At 37.0% G+C, this 19,543-nt stretch overlaps 1 protein-coding gene across 2 annotated transcripts in view; it reads left to right on the top strand.

The window, feature by feature from the left end:
• The window catches only part of REV3L (REV3 like, DNA directed polymerase zeta catalytic subunit), a 119,670-nt gene that overhangs the window by 64,835 nt on the left and 35,292 nt on the right, over window positions 1-19,543 (top strand). The window contains exons 8-16 of one of the 2 annotated variants that reach the window (XM_084513582.1): window positions 324-408; window positions 494-642; window positions 933-1,061; window positions 3,249-3,486; window positions 7,481-7,620; window positions 10,653-14,853; window positions 15,228-16,210; window positions 16,808-16,890; window positions 18,011-18,136. In XM_084513582.1, coding sequence (XP_084369708.1) covers window positions 324-408; window positions 494-642; window positions 933-1,061; window positions 3,249-3,486; window positions 7,481-7,620; window positions 10,653-14,853; window positions 15,228-16,210; window positions 16,808-16,890; window positions 18,011-18,136 — 6,134 coding nt within the window. Of the gene's footprint in view, window positions 1-323; window positions 409-493; window positions 643-932; window positions 1,062-3,248; window positions 3,487-7,480; window positions 7,621-10,616; window positions 14,854-15,227; window positions 16,211-16,807; window positions 16,891-18,010; window positions 18,137-19,543 lie in introns of those variants that run through there. The other variant, XM_084513583.1, reaches the window with a different exon arrangement.

Genomic DNA, 19,543 nt, shown 5'->3' with positions numbered 1-19,543 from the left:
ATTCTATTCAGGCTTCATAAACTAAAATTTTCAAAATTGTTCACTGATTAAGTTGTCTTTTCGTGGATGCTCACCTTGATGTAATTGCCACATGATTTTTAAATGCTGTTAATACTTGCAGTTGAAAATGAGATCAATGGGAGTAGATGAAGTATTTTCAAGTTTTTAAATACACTTGAAAAATCAGCCCTCGAATTTGACACTTAAAATTAGTGGACACTTCCACTTTGAGCTATTTCCTAATAGAATTAGGAATTTTAGCCTCTCTTTGTGTTGGGAGGCCCAAGAAAAAGTGAATAACTTATCTTTTTTAAATTTTAAAGACCGTGGATTTGTGCCAGCAACAGAGAGTGAAAAATATTTTCAGAAGAGACTTAAAGAAATCCTCAAGCAAAATGACTTCTCTGTGTAAGTGCTTAGCCATTTGCCATAAACTATGGTATTCTGTGTAAACCTTAAATATGCATTTAAAAATTGGTTTTCAATTAACTAGAACGTTATCAGGATCAGTGGACTACAGTAATGGATCAGAGGAGTTCTCTGCTGAGCTAACACTACATTCTGAGGTACTTTCTCCTGAAGCCTTTCAGTGTACGCCAGCTAATATGGTAGAAGTGCATAAAGATAAAAAGATGAACAAAGGTGAGTATTTTTAATAGCATAATTGCTTAGGCGTAAATCTATGTCATGCTTTGGCTGTATATGCTATTAGCAGAAGCTAAGGAAGATTTGATTGTCAAGTGTGAAAAAAACTCTGAAGAGTAGTTTCACTTTTATTTCGTTGTTAGAGTAAGCCTTTTAAAATTGCTACAGCAAATAATGGAAACAAACTTTAATAGTAAAATCCATTTTAAGTAGTTTGCTTTCATACTGTATTGATGTCTGTGACTCTTTGAAGGTTTATCCTTTTGCTTTTTGTTTTTCTTTTAAAGAATCTGATAGGATGCATACTGATAAAGAAGAGGAAGCACTTATTAATGAAGAAGCAATTTTAAACATTGTGGAGAATAGTCAGAGTTTTCATCATTTGTCTCAAAGACTGAGTCAGACTGCAGTTTTTAGTGAGTATAATTGGAATGTCTTTTCTTCTGGGCTGTTTTATTGTTCCACAGTCTTCATTGTGCTCTCTTACCCTGCTAGTTGTAAAAGAAAGTATTTTATCTCACAGAATTTGTCAAGCAAATTGAAACTTCACCTCTGCCACCACAAAGCATCTTATTTTCTAATAATGTCACCAGTACAGTGTATTTGTAGAAGCTATTGTGCTTTACTGGTTAGGTAAGCCTGTCCTCTTGACGGGTCAGCTCAATGCAGTCTCTTGGAGGGTAGTACTCTTCTTTATGCTCCTTGGATTGTAGGACTAAAACTATTAGACTAAACAGGATTTTGACTGTCTGACTGTGATATTATTGCAGTTAGCGTGTCTTTTTCACAGTAACGGTAGAGAACATGCTCATGGGCTGTCTTTAGAATTTCTGCTGTCTGGAGATACTGGGCTCTAGTAGGCTGATAATGAGAGGCAAATTACACAAGAAATATTTCCCAAAATGTACGGATACAAAAGAATGGTTGAAAGCAAAGAAAAAAGAACAATAAAATATTAAAGAGAGGGAGAGAGACCATGACAGCAAACAAACATGGGTGGCACGAGGGGAAAACAATAATAGAATAGCACAACAAAGGAATTTGCATGGAAAGTTACTTCAGGTAGAAATACTATAGAAGAGATAGAAGGTACGTAGCTCATGCTATTCTGTGTACGTTCTGAGAAGGTACATGGAAGCTGATAAACATACGCGCTGATTTTTGTAGTGAAAAGGTTATTTTGAGAGGTTGAGAAATGGCTAATAGTTACACAGATGTGTCCTGTGTCTGTGTGTTTGAATTGCTCAACCAAATAGGGGTGTTGAAAGGAGCATTTTTTTCCAGTGGGTAGGGAATCAGATGGAAATCTTACGCCTTATTTTTTTCTTTCTTTTTCTTTCCTTTTATCTTTTTATCATGTGGCTACTAATTGCTGGTGTCTCATGTTACCATCAGTTTCTCATGTTCCTTCATAGCATGGACTAGTCTTTACTTTGCCTTTGTAGATTCAAAGTGCCATAAGGGCTGTGAAACACATTACTGCTGCTGCTGTGAAATATACAATAATGTTTATATTTATGGGAAGTCGTTTGGAGGTTAATGACAGGCCTTATGAAGGGCAAAGAAGGCAAGAAAGTGAAGTTTATTCGGAACTCCAGCAAAGGGAATGTTTTCCATTCTAAATGATAGTGTGGTGTCTTGTGAAGCCTTTGTAAAGCTGGAAAAATGGAAAATGCTTTCATCACAGATATTGAGACCCATATGATTCTCAGGATCACTGTAAATCGTGGTATTTCCTTAGGAAAGAAAATAGACATTGTAGTTCTTCAGCCAGAGGAAAAGGAGAGAGAAGTAACAAAGATGCCTAATAGACTGGAAACCATAAATTGGTGATGAGGTCAAATGAAAGGTAATCAGGAAAAGAGTGATAGAAAAATTATGACTTGGAATGATGCTTAAGAAATAAAAATGAAGAATGAGAAAACATGCATGAGTTGGTATAAACTCGGTTCAGATAAAACAAATCAAAAATAAGATATAAGGGATGAACAAAATCAGATGAACTTTTGGTGTGAAATAAAGGAACATAGAAATAGTAATACAGATTATAGGAGCAAGAAAGGGGAGGTGAAGTTAAGCATTATAGGAAATTCCAAAACGAAAGAAGGACCAGTCACTAAAAATTAGCACAATCTTTCATGAGATGCAGTGATTGAAAGTCTTCCAAGCGGCACAGAGAAAAGTGCTCAACAAAGTTAGTGCAGCCATTGAGATGGAGAGAGCAAGAGAAGGCAGGAATGTTTCAGAAGCTGGCACGCATGCTGAAATGAAAGGGGAGAGTGAGGCTTTACTGAACATGAGGAAGTATAGGAGGGTGGAGGCCGAGAGAAGTGCTTCCACTAAATCTATTACAGTTGGAACAGAAGGGCAGAAATAAAATGAAGATTGTCAGTATTCTAATTAAAGAACTACAAAACATAACAAATGATAAAACTGTAAAATAAGACAGGTATGAAGAGTGCTTTGTTTCTGTAACCACTTTGCTTTGGACAGTAGCAAGCGAGTAGATTTTTAAATGTTGATGGTTTTGTTTTACCAGGAGAGTATAACTAGTCATTTACAAGAACAAAATATAAATTGTGTTTTGGGGGCTCTTTCTGCAGTGAACAGTAGTGCTGATGAGGCCATGATTGATCTATTGGCTGGTTTGGAGAATGATGGCTATCAGATGGGACATCACAAAACACTCTCTCACCATCGTTCTCTTGGAAGCTGTCGAATTTCTCAGAACAGTGATGATGAAGAAAATGAGCCACAATGCGAGAAAGAGGAAATGGAACTTAGCTTGGTAATGTCGCAAAGGTGGGACAGTAGCATTGAAGAGCCTGGGCCAAAAAGAAGGTATATATGTGATTTTGTTTTCTTAATGTGTTCTTCTCTGCCACATCCTTTCCTCCTCCTCTCCCTCTCCCCTTACTCTTCCTCCTCCCCCTGTTTTCAAGTGTGCTAATGTGCACCGTAGAGATGTCTCTGTTGAAAGCATTGAAAAAAATTCTGCAGATCTTGGGACAGAATGCAGTTGTGCAGCTGATGCTGTGACTCTTCAGTTTCATATGTGACTCTTTCAGTTTCAGATATAGGTGAAATGTTTAGGTTTGACTTCACATAAGCTTCTAGGTTGCTGTTTGAGGAAAAATTGAGTAGCTTTTTTTTTTTTTCTACAAGTCCAAGTATGAAAATTTTAGTTGTAACCTCTTTTTAAAGTCACACCATGAATATAGTACAAATGTAAGGTGTATTTCATGCATGTGCCTTAACTTTCATTACAGTGAATGGTTAAGAAACATTCTTGCAAAGACTGACCTGACCCAGAATGGGTGTTCTTCTCAGAACACCCATTTGTTTCTTCGCTCAAAGCTTAAATTGAAACATGAATGTTGCTCACTTTGTTAGACTGCTAAAGGTCAGCAGCTTGAATATTTTTAAGGCCAAGAATCTTGGAACACCTTCTCAGGTTGTAATGACATTTTGTAGTCTGCACTGATGACTGTTGAAAGAAGCATATCCAGTTTCTCGTCACTCATGCATTAGGCAGGCACCTTCTGGTATTTATAATTCTATTTGAGAGATGAGAAACTTAACAGATGTAACATTTTGATATTTTTTTAATAGAAAATCACAATTATGGTATGATTCAGAGAGCAAGAGAGGCATAGAAATATTGAATCTTTTATTTTATGAAGGCATGCAGAAAAGTTGTAACAGAATCCAAAGTTAGATCATTAGTCTCCTGGTTCTAGAGATACTTCATCTCTAAAGCAACTTTTCCCGTTTGACCTTTATTTTCTTTTTTTTTTTCCCCTCAGTACTCTGGAAAGTTGGAATTTCCAGAATCTAAAACACTTTTCTTTAATCTTAGTTGCAGTATTTGTGTAAAACTAGCCTATATCTTGCAGAATTTATTAGCTTGGGCACAGCTGTCTATAGGCATGACTATACAATTTCTGTAGTCAAGTAAATCCTGAAGCAATTAACTGCTTTTATACAATAAAGAATCCATCTAAAAAACTCATCAGACATGATGAGATGGCTCAGGAGTAGCTTGCTCATGTATGCCTGCATCTTCATCTCAGACAGAAAGCACTAGGGAGAATGTACATAGCAAGTGCTTCCACGTGGAGTCAGCTGATATCTAGAGGGAATTACAAGCTTTGCTTCAGTGTGATCACGTCAGAATTTGGACTGACTTCACAAGAGAGCATGGTATGATTCAGGTCATGCATGAAGAACCACTTTGAGTCTGACGATGGATCCAACCCTATTCTGCTCATGGTTCATTCTGTTCGTGCTGCTTCTTAATACATGCATACATACTATGACTTGCTGTTATTGGGAATCCACCAATCTTCTATTATATCAAGTGATATATTGAGATAACTTGTTGCCACAACACCCTAGTGACTGAATTAAACAGCTTGGATTTGACTTCTGATGGGAGATAAAAGCCCAGCAAGACATGAAGAGCCATATGGTGGTGTCATGCGGTGTTAGACAAAATTTTCCTGGAATCTAAATGCTAGGCTTGAATGCAGAGAGATCCAAGTTGCTCTTTGCAGAAGTTGTCTCAAGCCTGACTTGATGTACTAATATTGACAAAGATTTGCTTTGTGCACAGGATCATAGCATAATCCCAGTTAGAAGAAACATCTAAATGTTATCTAGTCCAGTGCTGTGGTCAAAGCAGCTTTGACTAGATTAGCTGCCTAAGACCTTTTCTTGTTGAATTTTGAGTATCTCCAAGGCTAGAGGTTGCATAGCCTTTATGGACATGTTCCAGTGTTCAAACACCCTTATGGTGAAGAATTTTCTCATTATACATGACATTCCCTGAGGAAGCCCTTTGTCCAGTTCCCCTTATCATACTACCATGGGCCTCTGAATCTGTTTTTTTTCTTTACATCTACCCACCGAGTCTCTGATGAGTGCAACAAGATCTTAGTTTTTTCTCAAGGCTGAACAAATCCTATTCCCTTAGCCCTTCCATATGAATCATGTGCTCCAGCCTCCAGTCACCTTGGTGCCTCTCAGCTGGATTTGCACCAGTTTTGTCAGTGTCAGCATTGTAGTGTGGAGCCCAAAACTGAGCCCAATACTCCAGATGCAGCCTCACAGCTAATGATACTGGCTACAGTCTGGCAGTCGCAGTCCAGGATGCAGCTACAAAAGCACACTGCACACTCAGACTTTTCTCCTCCAGGGTTTTTACATCCTTTTCCACAAAACCATTTCGTACCTAGAATGGCCACTTCACAGAATCACAGAATTTCTAGGTTGGAAGAGACCTCAAGATCATCGAGTCCAACCTCTGACCTAACACTAACCGTCCCCACTAAACCATATCCCTAAGCTTCCTGCCCATAGCAGTGTATGGAGTTATTTCATCCAATTTATGTGACACTGGATTTGTCTTTGCTGAAGTCTTTGAGATTTCTGTGAGTTCATTCCACAACCTATTAAGATCCCTTGGGATAACAGCCCTACTCTCCAGAGTATTGGTTTCTCCCCTCAGTTTGATATTCACTTGGATATACAGCTGTATGTCTTTGTACTGTAATTCTCCATGTTTTGTGTTTTGGGAGCACAGAAGAGGGGAAACTAAGTTGACTTAGTTCATGGTCACTGTGAGCCCATCTGTCCTTGTTACTGAGGTCTCTCCTTCAAGCCATGCTGCTTCCAGACTTGAGTTAGTCTGGAATCATATAACCATATTTGAACTTATTGCTCCTGAACTAATAAACACGGCTTAATCCAAGCTGGTTCATTGCTGAGCACATTCAGATGTTTGTGGTGTTATGATGCACATAAATCATGATCTAGTTGTACTCTACAGATAAGGGTTCTTCAAAAATAGATGAACTAGCAATGAGAAAGCACACTGACCTAAATGACTTCAAAACCTTGGTATTTACACCTGCTAAGGTGCTACACAATAATATTTTTATGTATATCAAGCTGCTCATCAATTGAAAAAAATTCTTTACTAGGATAGATTTATTTTTATCTTAAAACAAAAACAAAAACAAACAAATGAAAAGTTCCTAAAGATTTATCTGGACTCGCTTCTTGTAACCACAGGATAACTTGCCACTTCAAAGAATTAAGTCTATCTCATGATTTATTTTAAAGAAGAAATCAAATTATTCAGTGCTTCTAGAGTGGTAATTTACTTATGGGTTTGTTTTGGGAGGCTTTCTGTTTTATTTTTTTCCTCATTATACAGTAATTCCACCTTAAAAACCTGGAAAAAATCATCAGAAGTTTGTATTTGTAGATTTATTCTTTTTTCTCCAGCAGATTTATGACTTTAAAAACAGCAGCTTGGAGCAGTTAATGTAGAGTGGCTGAAGTATTAGCAACAGCAACTTCAGAATGTTCAAGGAGGGATGGAAACAAACATTTCTTTGGTGATTGTGCTTTAATTAAGCCTGCCATGAGAGAGAGATTCCTTTAAAAAAAAAAAAAAGCCATTTCCTAAGAGCTAAACTGAAAAGCATGTTGGACAGTTGCTTTAGTCCTCAAGTTTCAAGCAATAAAATTAAATTTCAGTGAAATTGAAGCAAAATCAAGCATTGGAATCCCCTAATTTCCTAACCAAGTGATTTTTGCTGTTCCCCTCTGTAGATTTTAGAATTTTTACTACTTTCATTGCCTGTTAAAATAATAATATTTTGAGTTTCTTAGTGAGAAATATAACAGGGTTTTTTTGGTTTCACTTTGCTTGCCCAAATTTCACAACCATGTAACATCGCATCTTTTTGATTTTGAGGTTCCCTGTGGCTTTAGGTATTTTCTACTTGAAGATTTATGCATTAAATGATTCCTTCATTTCCTTTAGGTCAGCTGGTAAAAATATGCATCGAAGTTCAACAGAAGAGGATTCATCTTCAGAGGAAGAAATGGAGTGGAGTGGTAGCAATATGCTCCTGACTAATCTCTCTATACCTCAGTTAGATGGGACTGCAGATGAAAATGGTGGTAAGTAAATAGAAAAATGGCTTTGGAAGTTGAATCACTAACTGGGTCATAGGTTGCTTTCAGATCAATTTGCTAATTCTTGAAAGTCCTAAGCATCTTTGATTCTTGTCTCAGCTGGAAGGAAATGTATTGCAGTCTATAGCAGAAGAAGGCCCTTGACATCTTCCATATCAGTCAACAGTATTGTAATCCCATCATCTACAGTGAATTAACAGAATCTGCATTTCCTACTGTATAAATGGTTCAAAAAGGGTATTGTTTAATAAGTGTTAGGGAGAAGTTCTTTATTGCAAGGGGTATTTTTCTGTTACTACTTGTTCCACAAATATGCTGCTAAAATTAATGATTCCATAGGACCACTTATTCTGCTGGGATTTTATCATGTATAGTAAATGTATGATTGTGTAAATTTAGATGGGTAACTTTGCTTTGCAAGTATTTTGCCACCCATGCTAAAATACAGCGAGCCTTTGTTTGAGCCTGTGTTACATTCAGCAGATTGCATGTTCACATCCTGGGATTGCATGAGTTAAAACTATGCAGTAGAAGGCTGCTGCAGAAGAAACTGCCTTTCAAAAGACTATTAAAATATTAAAAAAAAAAAATGTAATCTGTAGAGATAGGTCTTGCCATCTCTTTCTAACAGTCTGTCTTTGTTCGAAATAACCTTGGTTACTAGAATGCACACTGAGATTAGGCAAATACATAACTAATATTATTTGTTTCATTAGCCAAGCTACCTACTTTCATATTTATAAAGTTCTGAGTGAAACAATGTAAAATGTACGTATCCTGGGGTGGGGATAGAATACATCTGTATCCAGAGTTATCCTAGTATTAAGTTCATTTTTGTTCTTGGTATAATCAACAGTGATTGATTTTCTTTGTTTCAGAGATGTTGTATTACTCATATTTCATTGTCTTTAAAATTTGAAATTTGTGGTTAATTTAATTTGTGGCTTTTGGTAGAAACTTTCCTTAATCCGTAGTAAAAACTGTTTAGTGTAAAAATCTTGTTGGTGCACATGCATTTGCTCTTGGGGGAAGGGATATAATCTGTTACAGAAGTTATGTATTAGTGTCTCTTGAAGCTATTTGACAAACTAATAAACATCATGTATCAGTACACAAAATATACTTTAATATACCCATAAGCAATTCTGTATTGAAGAAGGTGAGCTATGTGATCTTAGTACGTAGGCAACTTCAACCATTCTTTCATGTTCACTGTTTAAAAGCATAGTTGGCTTTTTTCCATTGCTTATATATAGTATAAAAAAATATAAAAAGGTATAATAGTAGGATTAATACATTACTTGATGTACTTACTCATATGATTGATTTTGCAAAATGCACAATTGTGATTTCCTTATTTGCTATACTTTGTAACTTACTGTAAAAAGGGATGTTTCTGGCTAAAGGAATAGTATCTTAAATCATCGTTTGAATTGTAGAATAGTCTAAGTATTTTGAATATTCACATGCAGGAAAAGAATGTCCACTTAAAATAAGTTTATTACTGCTCATTTAATCGGATATAAAGTAACTTCTACTATATATAAACTTTGTAAAACAGGAGATACTCAAACAGATCTCAGTCCAGTTCATCTGAATTTAAAAAATGTTTATCCACACATGAATCTCAGTGTCCGTAACATCTGATTGATTAATAGTATTTTTGCAGCTTTCATAGGTGTCTGAATAGTCAGGTATCCTGCAAATGTTTATGTGGTGTTTCACTGAACTCCCATTTTCTTGGTCTTCAATTAATCATCCTCATTCTTTGTGTGGATACCTCCTCCTACTCCCAAGAATCACAGGCTGCATCTCCCAGCTGTGTTTCACAGCTCAGTGACTCTGTGTATGCATTAGGAAGTGTTATTAGAAACAGATTGAGACTTCCGTTTATTATTCTCACCCTGCTACAAATAAATTGCAAAGATGAAGGCACTATGAATCTAAGATAATCCACAAATTAGTTTAGACTAAAAAAAAAAAAAAAGCAGATACTCAAAGGACCTCCCATCTAGTATGACAGTTTGCAGCTCATGCTTCCAAAACATACAGCATGTTTCATTAACTCCTGTTCCCCTTCAGCATTTCAGCTAGAGTTGTGGACACGTGAACAAACTGCCATGTGCCAGGAGCCCTGTGGTATCTGCCTCTGCAGTGGAATAAACTCTTTGTAGTTACTTGGTGTTGACTATAGTTATAAACAAGCATATGTCCTGCGAAGCAGATGTTAATTTGTTACTTACCATCTCCTGCACATACTTACCCTGCAGTAAAGGTGCTGAAAGTAACAATGAAAGAGAGGAGAAGTAGTCCTAGTTCAAGTCATGAGTCTGCACAGTTACCACAGCACATGCTGGTTGTAGACCTGTGTGGCAAAGTTAATGTGTGGATATGAATTTATAATTAACTAAACAGTGCAAGCTCTTCACATAAACGCCTGAATGGGTGGTGGATTGCTCTGCTTTAAAGTGCAGCAAACAACCTTACAGCTGGCACACAGGATGGTTGATCCAAAGCCCTTGCTGTGTTATAAGCTCATGCTTCAGCTTTCTGTGAAATTACTTTTCTATATGGAGAAAATACCTAAGTACATTCCCTTGTTTTTTAGAGCCTGTACATGTGCATACTTCTCAGGGACAAACCAGGATACAAGCTTTTCTAAAAGTCAATCTCTTTGTATGTGGTTTTTGGAAAATGATTTTAGAAACCTTCTTTCAGAAAGCCAGTATGAAATCTTTGAAATATATATGTATGTCCACCATTTATGAGTAACTGACAGAATATCTGAGACAGAAATGTACTAATGATGTGATTTTGATAAAGCAACTCATGTACTTGGGATCTGTAGTTGTCATGATCATAAATGGAATATAAGTTAGAAGAGGTTTTGGTGGGGGTGTGTGTTTGTTTTTGTAGGGGAGGGCTTTCGTGAAAATATCATTAGAAGGGTTAATACCTTAGGTGTTCTTTTCTTTTTACAGGAAAACTAGAGTAAAATTGCTTGTCTTCCATTTCAGACAATCCTTTGAATAATGAAAGTTCTCGAACTCACTCCTCCGTCATTGCAACAAGCAAAATGTCTGTAAAGACCTCAATCTTTCACAAAGATGCTGCTACACTAGAACCCCCGTCTTCTGCTAAAATTACTTTTCAGTGTAAACACACAAGTGCCCTTTCTAACCACGTTTTGAATAATGAAGATTTAGTAGAAGACCTCTCGCAACCAAACACGGAAACAAGACCTGAACTTTCAGTCCATTCTCTTACAAAAGAAAGCACTTACACAGCAAAGTACCCAACATCATTCAGCAATAGTACCCATGCAGAAAACTCACATAAAGAGAGTAACAAGAAAGATACTCTCCCTGTTTCTTCATGTGAAAATAATATTTTTGAGTATGAAGATGATATTTCATCAGTGAGCAGACAAATACCTAGCAGGAAGTATACTAGCATCAGAAAAGCTGAAAAGGATGTCTCTTTTATGCATGTGGGCCGCCACATTGGTGACAGCATGTTGAATAAAAACTCTTTTAACTTTTCTGATTTGAGCCACTCTGGCCACTCCAAAGGTAAAATATCCTCTGAAGTAAATGAAAAATCCAGCAGCGCAAGTATAAATAGTTTTTTTCCAGCAACAGTTACAGAAAATTGTGAATTGGTGTCTTGTTCAGGAGGCAGTCGAACTGTGGTACATTCACTTGAAAATAACACTGATGAAGGTGGCCTTAATAAGCTTAAAATTAGGTATGAAGAATTTCAGGAGCATAAAGCAGAAAAGCCAAGCCTCAGCCAACAAGCAGCACATTATATGTTCTTTCCTAGTGTTGTTCTTTCTAATTGTCTCAGCCGACCACAAAAGTTAGCTCCTGTAACATACAAATTACAGCAAGGCAACAAACAGTCCAGGTTGAAGCTGAATAAAAAGAAACATAGTTTTATCAATCATCAGGAGCCTGCAACTGTAAATGATGTTGTATCAGTGAAGGAAAGCTGCTATACACAAGGTAATGCTTGTAGTAATATTCCTGATAAGGATAGTGCTTTACCTAGTGACTTAGTCCAAGTTCCTCTTGAGGCTTTTGAAAACAAAATGCCTACAAGTACTGCTAATTGTAATGACTGCCAGATTGGAGATGGATCTCTTGAAACTGAGCAGTCGTTTGGATTATGTGGGAATAAATACACACTTCGAACTAAACGGAAGGTAAATTATGAGACTGAAGACAGTGAATCAAGCTTTGTCGCACACAACTCAAAAATTAATCTACCTCAACCAATAGAAAGTGTTGAAAGTTTGGATGGGTCTCAGAAGTCTCGAAAACGTAGAAGACTTTCTAAAAAATTGCCACCTGTTATTATTAAATATATTATCATCAATAGATTTAGAGGGAGAAAAAATATGCTTGTTAAACTAGGGAAAGTAGATTCTAGTGAGGAAAGAGTAGTACTCACGGAGGAAAAGATGAATTTATATAGAAAGCTTGCACCTTTAAAAGACTTTTGGCCAAAAGTTCCTGACTCTCCTGCAACCAAATATCCTATTTATCCACTAACACCAAAGAAAAGTCACAAAAGGAAAGCAAAACATAAGTCCACCAAGAAAAAAGCTGGAAAACCACAAAAAACAGGTAGTAAAAATATTAAAAGAACTTTATCTTTCAGGAAAAGGACTCATACGATTCTTTCTCCTCCTTCACCGTCGTATAATGCTGAAGCTGAAGACTGTGACTATAACTATAGTGATGTTATGTCTAAATTAGGTTTTCTTTCTGAGAGAAGCACAAGCCCAGTAAACACATCCCCACCTCGCTGCTGGTCTCCCACTGATCCAAAAGCAGAAGAAATCCTGACCAACATGGATAGAGAAGCTTTACATACTAGAGTCCCTAATGTGTACAACAGCAAGACTGTTAATTCTAGCGTAGGAAAAAATAGTAGAGCAAAAACTCAGGTTAAGAAATGTAAAAAGAAATTTGCTAGCCCCGCTGTGTCAACCAAGAAAAAGAAAAAGATGAATCAGGCTGATAAAACAGCAGATGATGGAAAGAAGAAACCTAGAACAAAGCAAAGACAGAAAACAACAGAAAAAGCGTCCTCAAGAAAGCGCATGGTGTTTAAAGATGAAAAAGGAAATACTCACTCTACCACAGAAGTGAAGTTTGTGCTGAAACGTCCAGATCTGCCTGAGATTTCTTTCAGTGCACAGCCACTTCATAATCGGAAGGATGGTCCTCTGCCTGGCTATCCAGCAGGATATCTACCATCAGCACAGCTCCCTTCAGGAGCTGATGCACAAGGTAATTCATCAGGCTGTTTTCATTCATTGATGGAAATTGATAAGCCTGGAGATGCACAGTGTTTACCTGCTCCTCGAGAAGACCCTCATTCATCTCTCACATCTACTCCTCCGGCACCTGGAAGGGAAGTACCAAAAATGAGCTCTCAAAGGCCTAGGACTCAAAATGCTGTATTTAGAATGAAGGAACCTGCTCTCGTTAAAAACATATTTGACCCATCTAATCACTCAACTCAGGTAACACAGAATGTGCACATCTCTAAAGATAAAACTTCTATAAAAGCAGAAGAGATAAAAAACTTGCAAAATAGGTATTTACCATCAGCTGGAAAATTAAATGAAGCTCGTGACTCTTTGGACGCAACAAAGATGGATCAGTTGCATGCCACTAACTATTTGCATTGTAAAGACAATAATCAACAGCAGATTTTTTGTTTACCAGAGGCTTCCAAGCATTCTGATCCTTGTTCTTCTATTCTTAAGTCATCTGAGGAAAGTCCTGGGCCTCTTCAGTTGCCTAAGAACTGTTTTGTAACCTCTTTGAAGAGTCCAGTGAAACAGTTAAATTGGGATCAAAACCAGAGAGGGTTTATTTTTGACATGTCCCATTTTAAACCTGAAACGGTAAAACAGAAACCTCTTTCGGAAACGACCATGCAACCAAAACCCATCTCTCAGTATAAAAACAGGACTATAGTGGCCCCGTCAGTGTTCAGTGAAGGACAGTCCGGCCTAGCTGTTCTGAAAGAGTTGCTCCAGAAGAGGCAGCAGAAAGCTCAGAATGCAAATGTTGCACAGGAACCATTACCGGTTAAAACACAGCTGAGCAGAAGTACGCCGTGCCCCGTGGAACAGAATAAAGCAGTCAAAAGGTCACGGACAGTCACATCGCCTAGAAAAGCACGTGCTCCCAGGAATACAAAACCTAAAGAAAAATCAGCAAAGCTTTCCAAAATGGAGTCCTTAAGCCAGCAGGTCACTAGTCGCATCGATCATTCTGTGTCTGACGACAGCCCCGTTTTTTTTTCAGACCCTGGTTTTGAAAGCTGTTACTCTCTAGAAGATAGCTTGTCTCCAGATCACAATTACAACTTTGATATTAATACCATAGGGCAAACAGGATTTTGCAGTTTTTACTCTGCAAGCCAGTTTGTCCCAGCAGATCAAAATTTGCCCCAGAAATTTTTGAGTGACGCAGTTCAAGATCTTGGTTCTGGACAAACAACAGAAAATGACTTTCTATATCATAATGACCAAAAATCTGATGAAGAAAAACAGCATTCGTCAAGCACAAGTAAGTGGATAAGATCTGGTTCTCTGAGCCCTGAGCTTTTTGAGAAAACCTCACTGGACAATAATGAGAACCACTGCCATAGCCAATGGAGGAAAAATGTCCATCCTTCAGCTTCTAGATCTAACTCTGTCGATGCCTCTTGTACGCAAGAGACAGAGGTTTGTTTAAATGAAAAGTTCAAATTGAATAGAAGTACGGTAAATAAGGAGAGATTTCTCAACCTTCCTCAGCCAACCAGCTCAGACTGGATTCAGAGCCACATTAGAAAAGAAACCACTTTTGACCCCTGTCAACCACTTGATTCAGTTAATACCTCCTTTGCATCCATATTGTCTTCTCCTGATGGTGAACTTATAGATGCAGCCTCTGAGGATTTAGAATTGTATGTTTCGAGAAACAACGAGGCATTAACTCCAACTCCGGATAGTTCACCGAGATCTACCAGTTCTCCCTCACAATCAAAGAATGGAAGTTTTACACCTCGTACTGCTCACATTCTTAAGCCACTCATGTCCCCACCCAGCCGTGAAGAAATCATGGCAACTTTGCTGGATCATGATCTCTCAGAAACAATTTATCAGGAACCATTTTGCAGTAATCCTTCCGATGCTCCAGAAAAGCCAAGGTACTGTGTTAAAGGCGTTTCTGTCTACATATGCTTGTGATTACATTAAATTTAATTTATTCCTGTAAACAATTTTATGCTGTTACGTGGCACAGATGCATGAAAGATTCCATCTGATATATCTATATTTGAAGCTGAAAATTATTATACTTCTCCTGCAAATACCCATTTTAATTCATGACACTTTCTTTTTTTAACGTTTGATATTATTGTAGTTAGTGAAAGTCTGCCTGCTTGATTTGTAAAAGAGAGATGCTGCCCACAGGAATTGCATTGTGAAAAGACTAGTTAGCAGGACTCTGCTTGTCTATCATCTTGGAGTGCCTGCAGTTCAGTTTAGAGCAAAGCAATAATTCGAACTATTTTCTTTTCAGGGAGATTGGAGGACGGCTTCTCACGGTAGAAACTAGACTTCCAAATGACCTGCTCGAGTTTGAGGGAGACTTCTCATTAGAAGGTCTACGACTCTGGAAGACTGCATTTTCAGCAATGACAGAAGGTCCTAGACCAGGGTCACCTCCTCGTCACGGTCACTCTACTGTTAATAAAAGAGAAAGTAATAGCCATAAAACTAGCGAAGACAAAAAAATAGTTATAATGCCATGCAAGTGTGCTCCAAGCCAGCAACAAGTTCAGATATGGCTTCATGCCAAAGAAGAGTATGAACATTTCAAGAAATTGCCTAAGAATCATCCTGCTGAGCTGGAAAAGGCAGCCGAGAATTTCAGCTCCACGGTATTGTCTGGAGAGAAACCTAAAGAAGTAGTAAAAGCAGCTAAAGATTTAAATTTGTCAAGCCTGGAAGATGAAAGACCTGTTGTGCCTACAAAGGATTCTCCTGTTTCTGTGGCAGATCCTACAAAATTACAAACCAAGGAAATGTGTGATAAGTCTGTAAGTACTATAGGAAATTATATAAATATTAAAAGTGACATAGACTCCAATAAAACTCCATCTGAAAGCAAGATGCTTACTCCTTCAACACTAGAACGGGATAAGGAGGAGGAGGAGGAAGATTATTATGTCAATTATAGTTCACCAGATTCTCCAGTGCTTCCACCTTGGCAACAAGTAGCATCTCCAGATCCCAAACAGTCCAACGCAGAAGAGGCAGAGTGGAAAAGTCAGGATGTTATTTTGTCTTCTGTGGAAGAAAATGATGTAGCACTTGTTGGAAGTGCACAAAATTCTCCGTCCACCCAAGAGGATATTAAGATGACTTTTGACACGTCTCCATTGCCACATAGCGAAGATCCTGGAAATTCTGAATCCATTCGCTTACATAGTACACCCATCATGCAAAGAAAAAATAGTGACGGAATACCTGAAGTTTTGGGGTTTACTCCTTTATCAACAGGTAAATTCATTACCTGATCTTAATGATACTCAGAATGTTTTCCTGAATATGATATTTTTCTTTTAACATGCTGAGAAAATAACCTAGATCTTTACAAAAATCTATTAAAATTAGTTTGGGAAAGGAAAAGGCCTGCACGTTGTAGTTAAACTAACTGTTTAATTATGACAAAAGTCTAGTAGCAGAACACACTTGTGCTTCTTGATGTTGTTTAGTGTCTGAACTCCAAAATGCAAGTTAAAAATCATATTAAAAAGTATAGCTTAACTTGGAGAATTTGAAAATCTTGTTTGTTACATTGCTTTTAATAAGTTATATTACAAACATAATTTAAATGTGGAGTGTAAATAACATTCTGATGCTCGAGATAAGGAGTGGTAAATTATTGGCTGTGTACTGTGCATTCCTAATTGTCCGTAAATACCAAATCATAATAGTTGTGCTTTGGATTGGAGAGAGAATAATGTTATATTTGTTTATATTTTAAATATATTTTTATAATGTTAACCAAATGCCTCTGGTTGTTTCCAGCACGTTCTTCAATGTCTAGACAATATTATTGAAGCTAAACAGTTTTTCACTCCTCTTTGTTTACAGAACCAAAAACCCAAAAACTGTGTCGTAAGAGAGGACATAATACTGATGGTCTTCGAAGAGTACTTCTGACCTCACAAATGAAGGTAAATAAAGACTTTATGCACAGATGCATTTTTATTATGCTACACTTACATTGCCATTCTCTTGCTAACTAAAATAATCTTTCTCATAAGTTAACCAGACATCCTTAATACATTTTTTTGAACTTTGTAGAATTTTTTAGGATGATTTTCTTTTGTGTGTTTTTTGTTGTTATTAAGATCTTGAAAAGATATAAGGATATTTAAGATGGGAAGGTGCAATTGCTGTACAGTCAGTATGCAAGAAGAAATAAGTTTTATTTGCAGCAAAAAACAAGTTGAATTTTGAGGGTATGTTCTATGTTTTGGGGGTAGTGAAACACTAATGGAACAATAAGAGACACAATCTAAGGAGTTTGTGTCGTCGTTTTGTTTACAGCATACTTTTTAAGTTCTGTTTTGATTTCCCCTTAATACCCACACACATACACATGTATATATTTATATCTCTGTGTGTTTACATTAGCTTTCAGACAATGTTTTAAGCATTTTCTGAAAACATAAAAGGCAGTGAATAGCACTGGCATGCTGACAGAGTAGAAAGGGAACGGATTGTGTGAAATGATCAGACTGGCATGTTTTCCTTAAAAAGTATTTCTGCTCCCCTTACTGGAAACAGAACAGTTGGTTAGGTGCATCATGGATCTGACTTGACAGTCTTTTCTGTTCTTAATATACTTGCGTTCACCCAGTTCGAGTGGGTAAATGTACCCTTAATTCAGTGCCATTATAAAGTGGTGACCAAAACAGTGTAATTTTAATATGAATTTTGTTCAAGAGCAAATAGAGACTTGATGGTTCTGATATCCACAAGCTTCTAAGAAAACTGACATCAACTTATTTAAAAAACAAAACAAACAAACAAAACCAGGTATTTTAAACTGCCTTTGGCTTTACTATGATGTTTCATTAACATTATTCCTAAAAAGGAGAAAGATACAACTTTTGTTTCCCTGCTGCAAAATGATAGGAATAGAGAAAGCTTTTAGTAATTGTAGTGTAGCATTTTCATTTTAATTGGTAAACTTGTATTTAATTTTGACAGTATTGTGTATTAATTTAGCAACCTGTAATTTTTTCAATATGTGTGTGTGTGCGTGTTGCTTTTTTTGTTGTTCAATAGAATCAGTTTGCTGCCCTTGGTTCTCCAAAGAGAGAATCTTCTGAGATCGAAGGACCATCTTTAAATAACACTTACGGTTTTAAAGTCAGTGTGCAAAACCTGCAAGAAGCAAAATCTCTACATGAGGTAACTTACATTATATGTTATTTTATAAAACGATAGTTCATCAGACTAGTTTTATAATGGCAGTATTTAAAAATCCTTTCCTCCTGACTTAAAAGTCAGTGTGTGATGTCTGCAGCTTTAAGTAATTGCTGTACTAGTTTCAACTTGTTCTCCACGTGCCTTTATTTAATAGTATTGGACTGAATTTCAGAATATTTTGTTGAGTAGATGGTAAACCTTCCTTTAAACAAACACTAAGGGGGAGATCAGGAGGAGGAAATAGTAGGGTTTTCTATAAAGATGTTACTGGAAAAAGTAGTTGGTTGTAACTTCCACAGATCATATCCTTAACAAGTCTTCTGACCTCATTCAGTCAGCAGTTCCTCCCTGTATCTCTCTCCACATGGTAACTTCTGAATCTGTTGGCCATTGCTGCTGCATTTAACCGAGTGCTAGATACCTCAAAGAGTGTTTCTACATGAAACATGTTGGTCAGTGCTTGGTCTGAGGAGAAAGATCAAAATTAATGCTGGAGAAAGGGCTGTAATGTGAATACTGTACTGCTGCGTTTGGCAGCTGACTGGCCAGCTGACTCACAGACAGTCCCTGTGCCCGTGGCTTGGAGTTGAGAGATAGTTTTATGTGCTGACTAGCTAACGTAGGAGAAGCCACAAGAAAGTAATGATATTGCAGGAAATTGAGATGCAGCTTGATAGAGCAATTCTATTTCACTGATGGCTCTAGTGATCTAGGACACAAACCCATAGCAAATCAGACTGTCCCCCAGGCAGCTTGCTTACTCAGATGTATTTGTAATTTTTCTCTTGTAATCCTTCCAACTCACTCATTAGTTTATCAACTATATTATGCTAGACAACACAGAAACAAAATAGTGTTGAAACAGTACTAAATACTGTATAAATTAAAAAGTGTATGATATACAGGAATTAGCATTTTCTTAATGCAAACTATTCTGCAAAAAGATATAGCAACATGATGTGGAAGTTCATTTATGCAAGTTAAGGAAAAAAGAGGTACTCTCCATGTCTTCCTGTAAGTGATTTAGTCTTCATGCCTGTTTGCAAGTTTGGGGTGAGAGAGGGAAAGGAAAATAAAGAATAACAGTGATGTGTTGTTCCTGATGACTTTGATAACTGAATTTGCCCAATATACTAAGCTGTTAGAAAATACTATGAGAATTTAATAATTGTTATTGAGCATTTCTGCTTATTTGTATTTGTTTTGGATACAAGAAGGCAGTACTCAGAAACAAATACTGAATTTTAATAATTGAGTGTAAAAATGCATTAAATGGTAACTTTATTTGTAATATGGTGCTTTTTGCAAAAAGGTGAGGTCCAGAGGTGCATGTTTAATCACTTCTATAAATTTTCAAGCGTGACCTCTCAGTTACAATATAGAATGACC

Source organism: Aythya ferina, assembly GCF_964211825.1.
Source record: "Aythya ferina genome assembly, chromosome: 3".
Lineage (NCBI taxonomy): Eukaryota > Metazoa > Chordata > Aves > Anseriformes > Anatidae > Aythya > Aythya ferina.
This window is presented reverse-complemented; position numbering and strand designations above follow the sequence as displayed.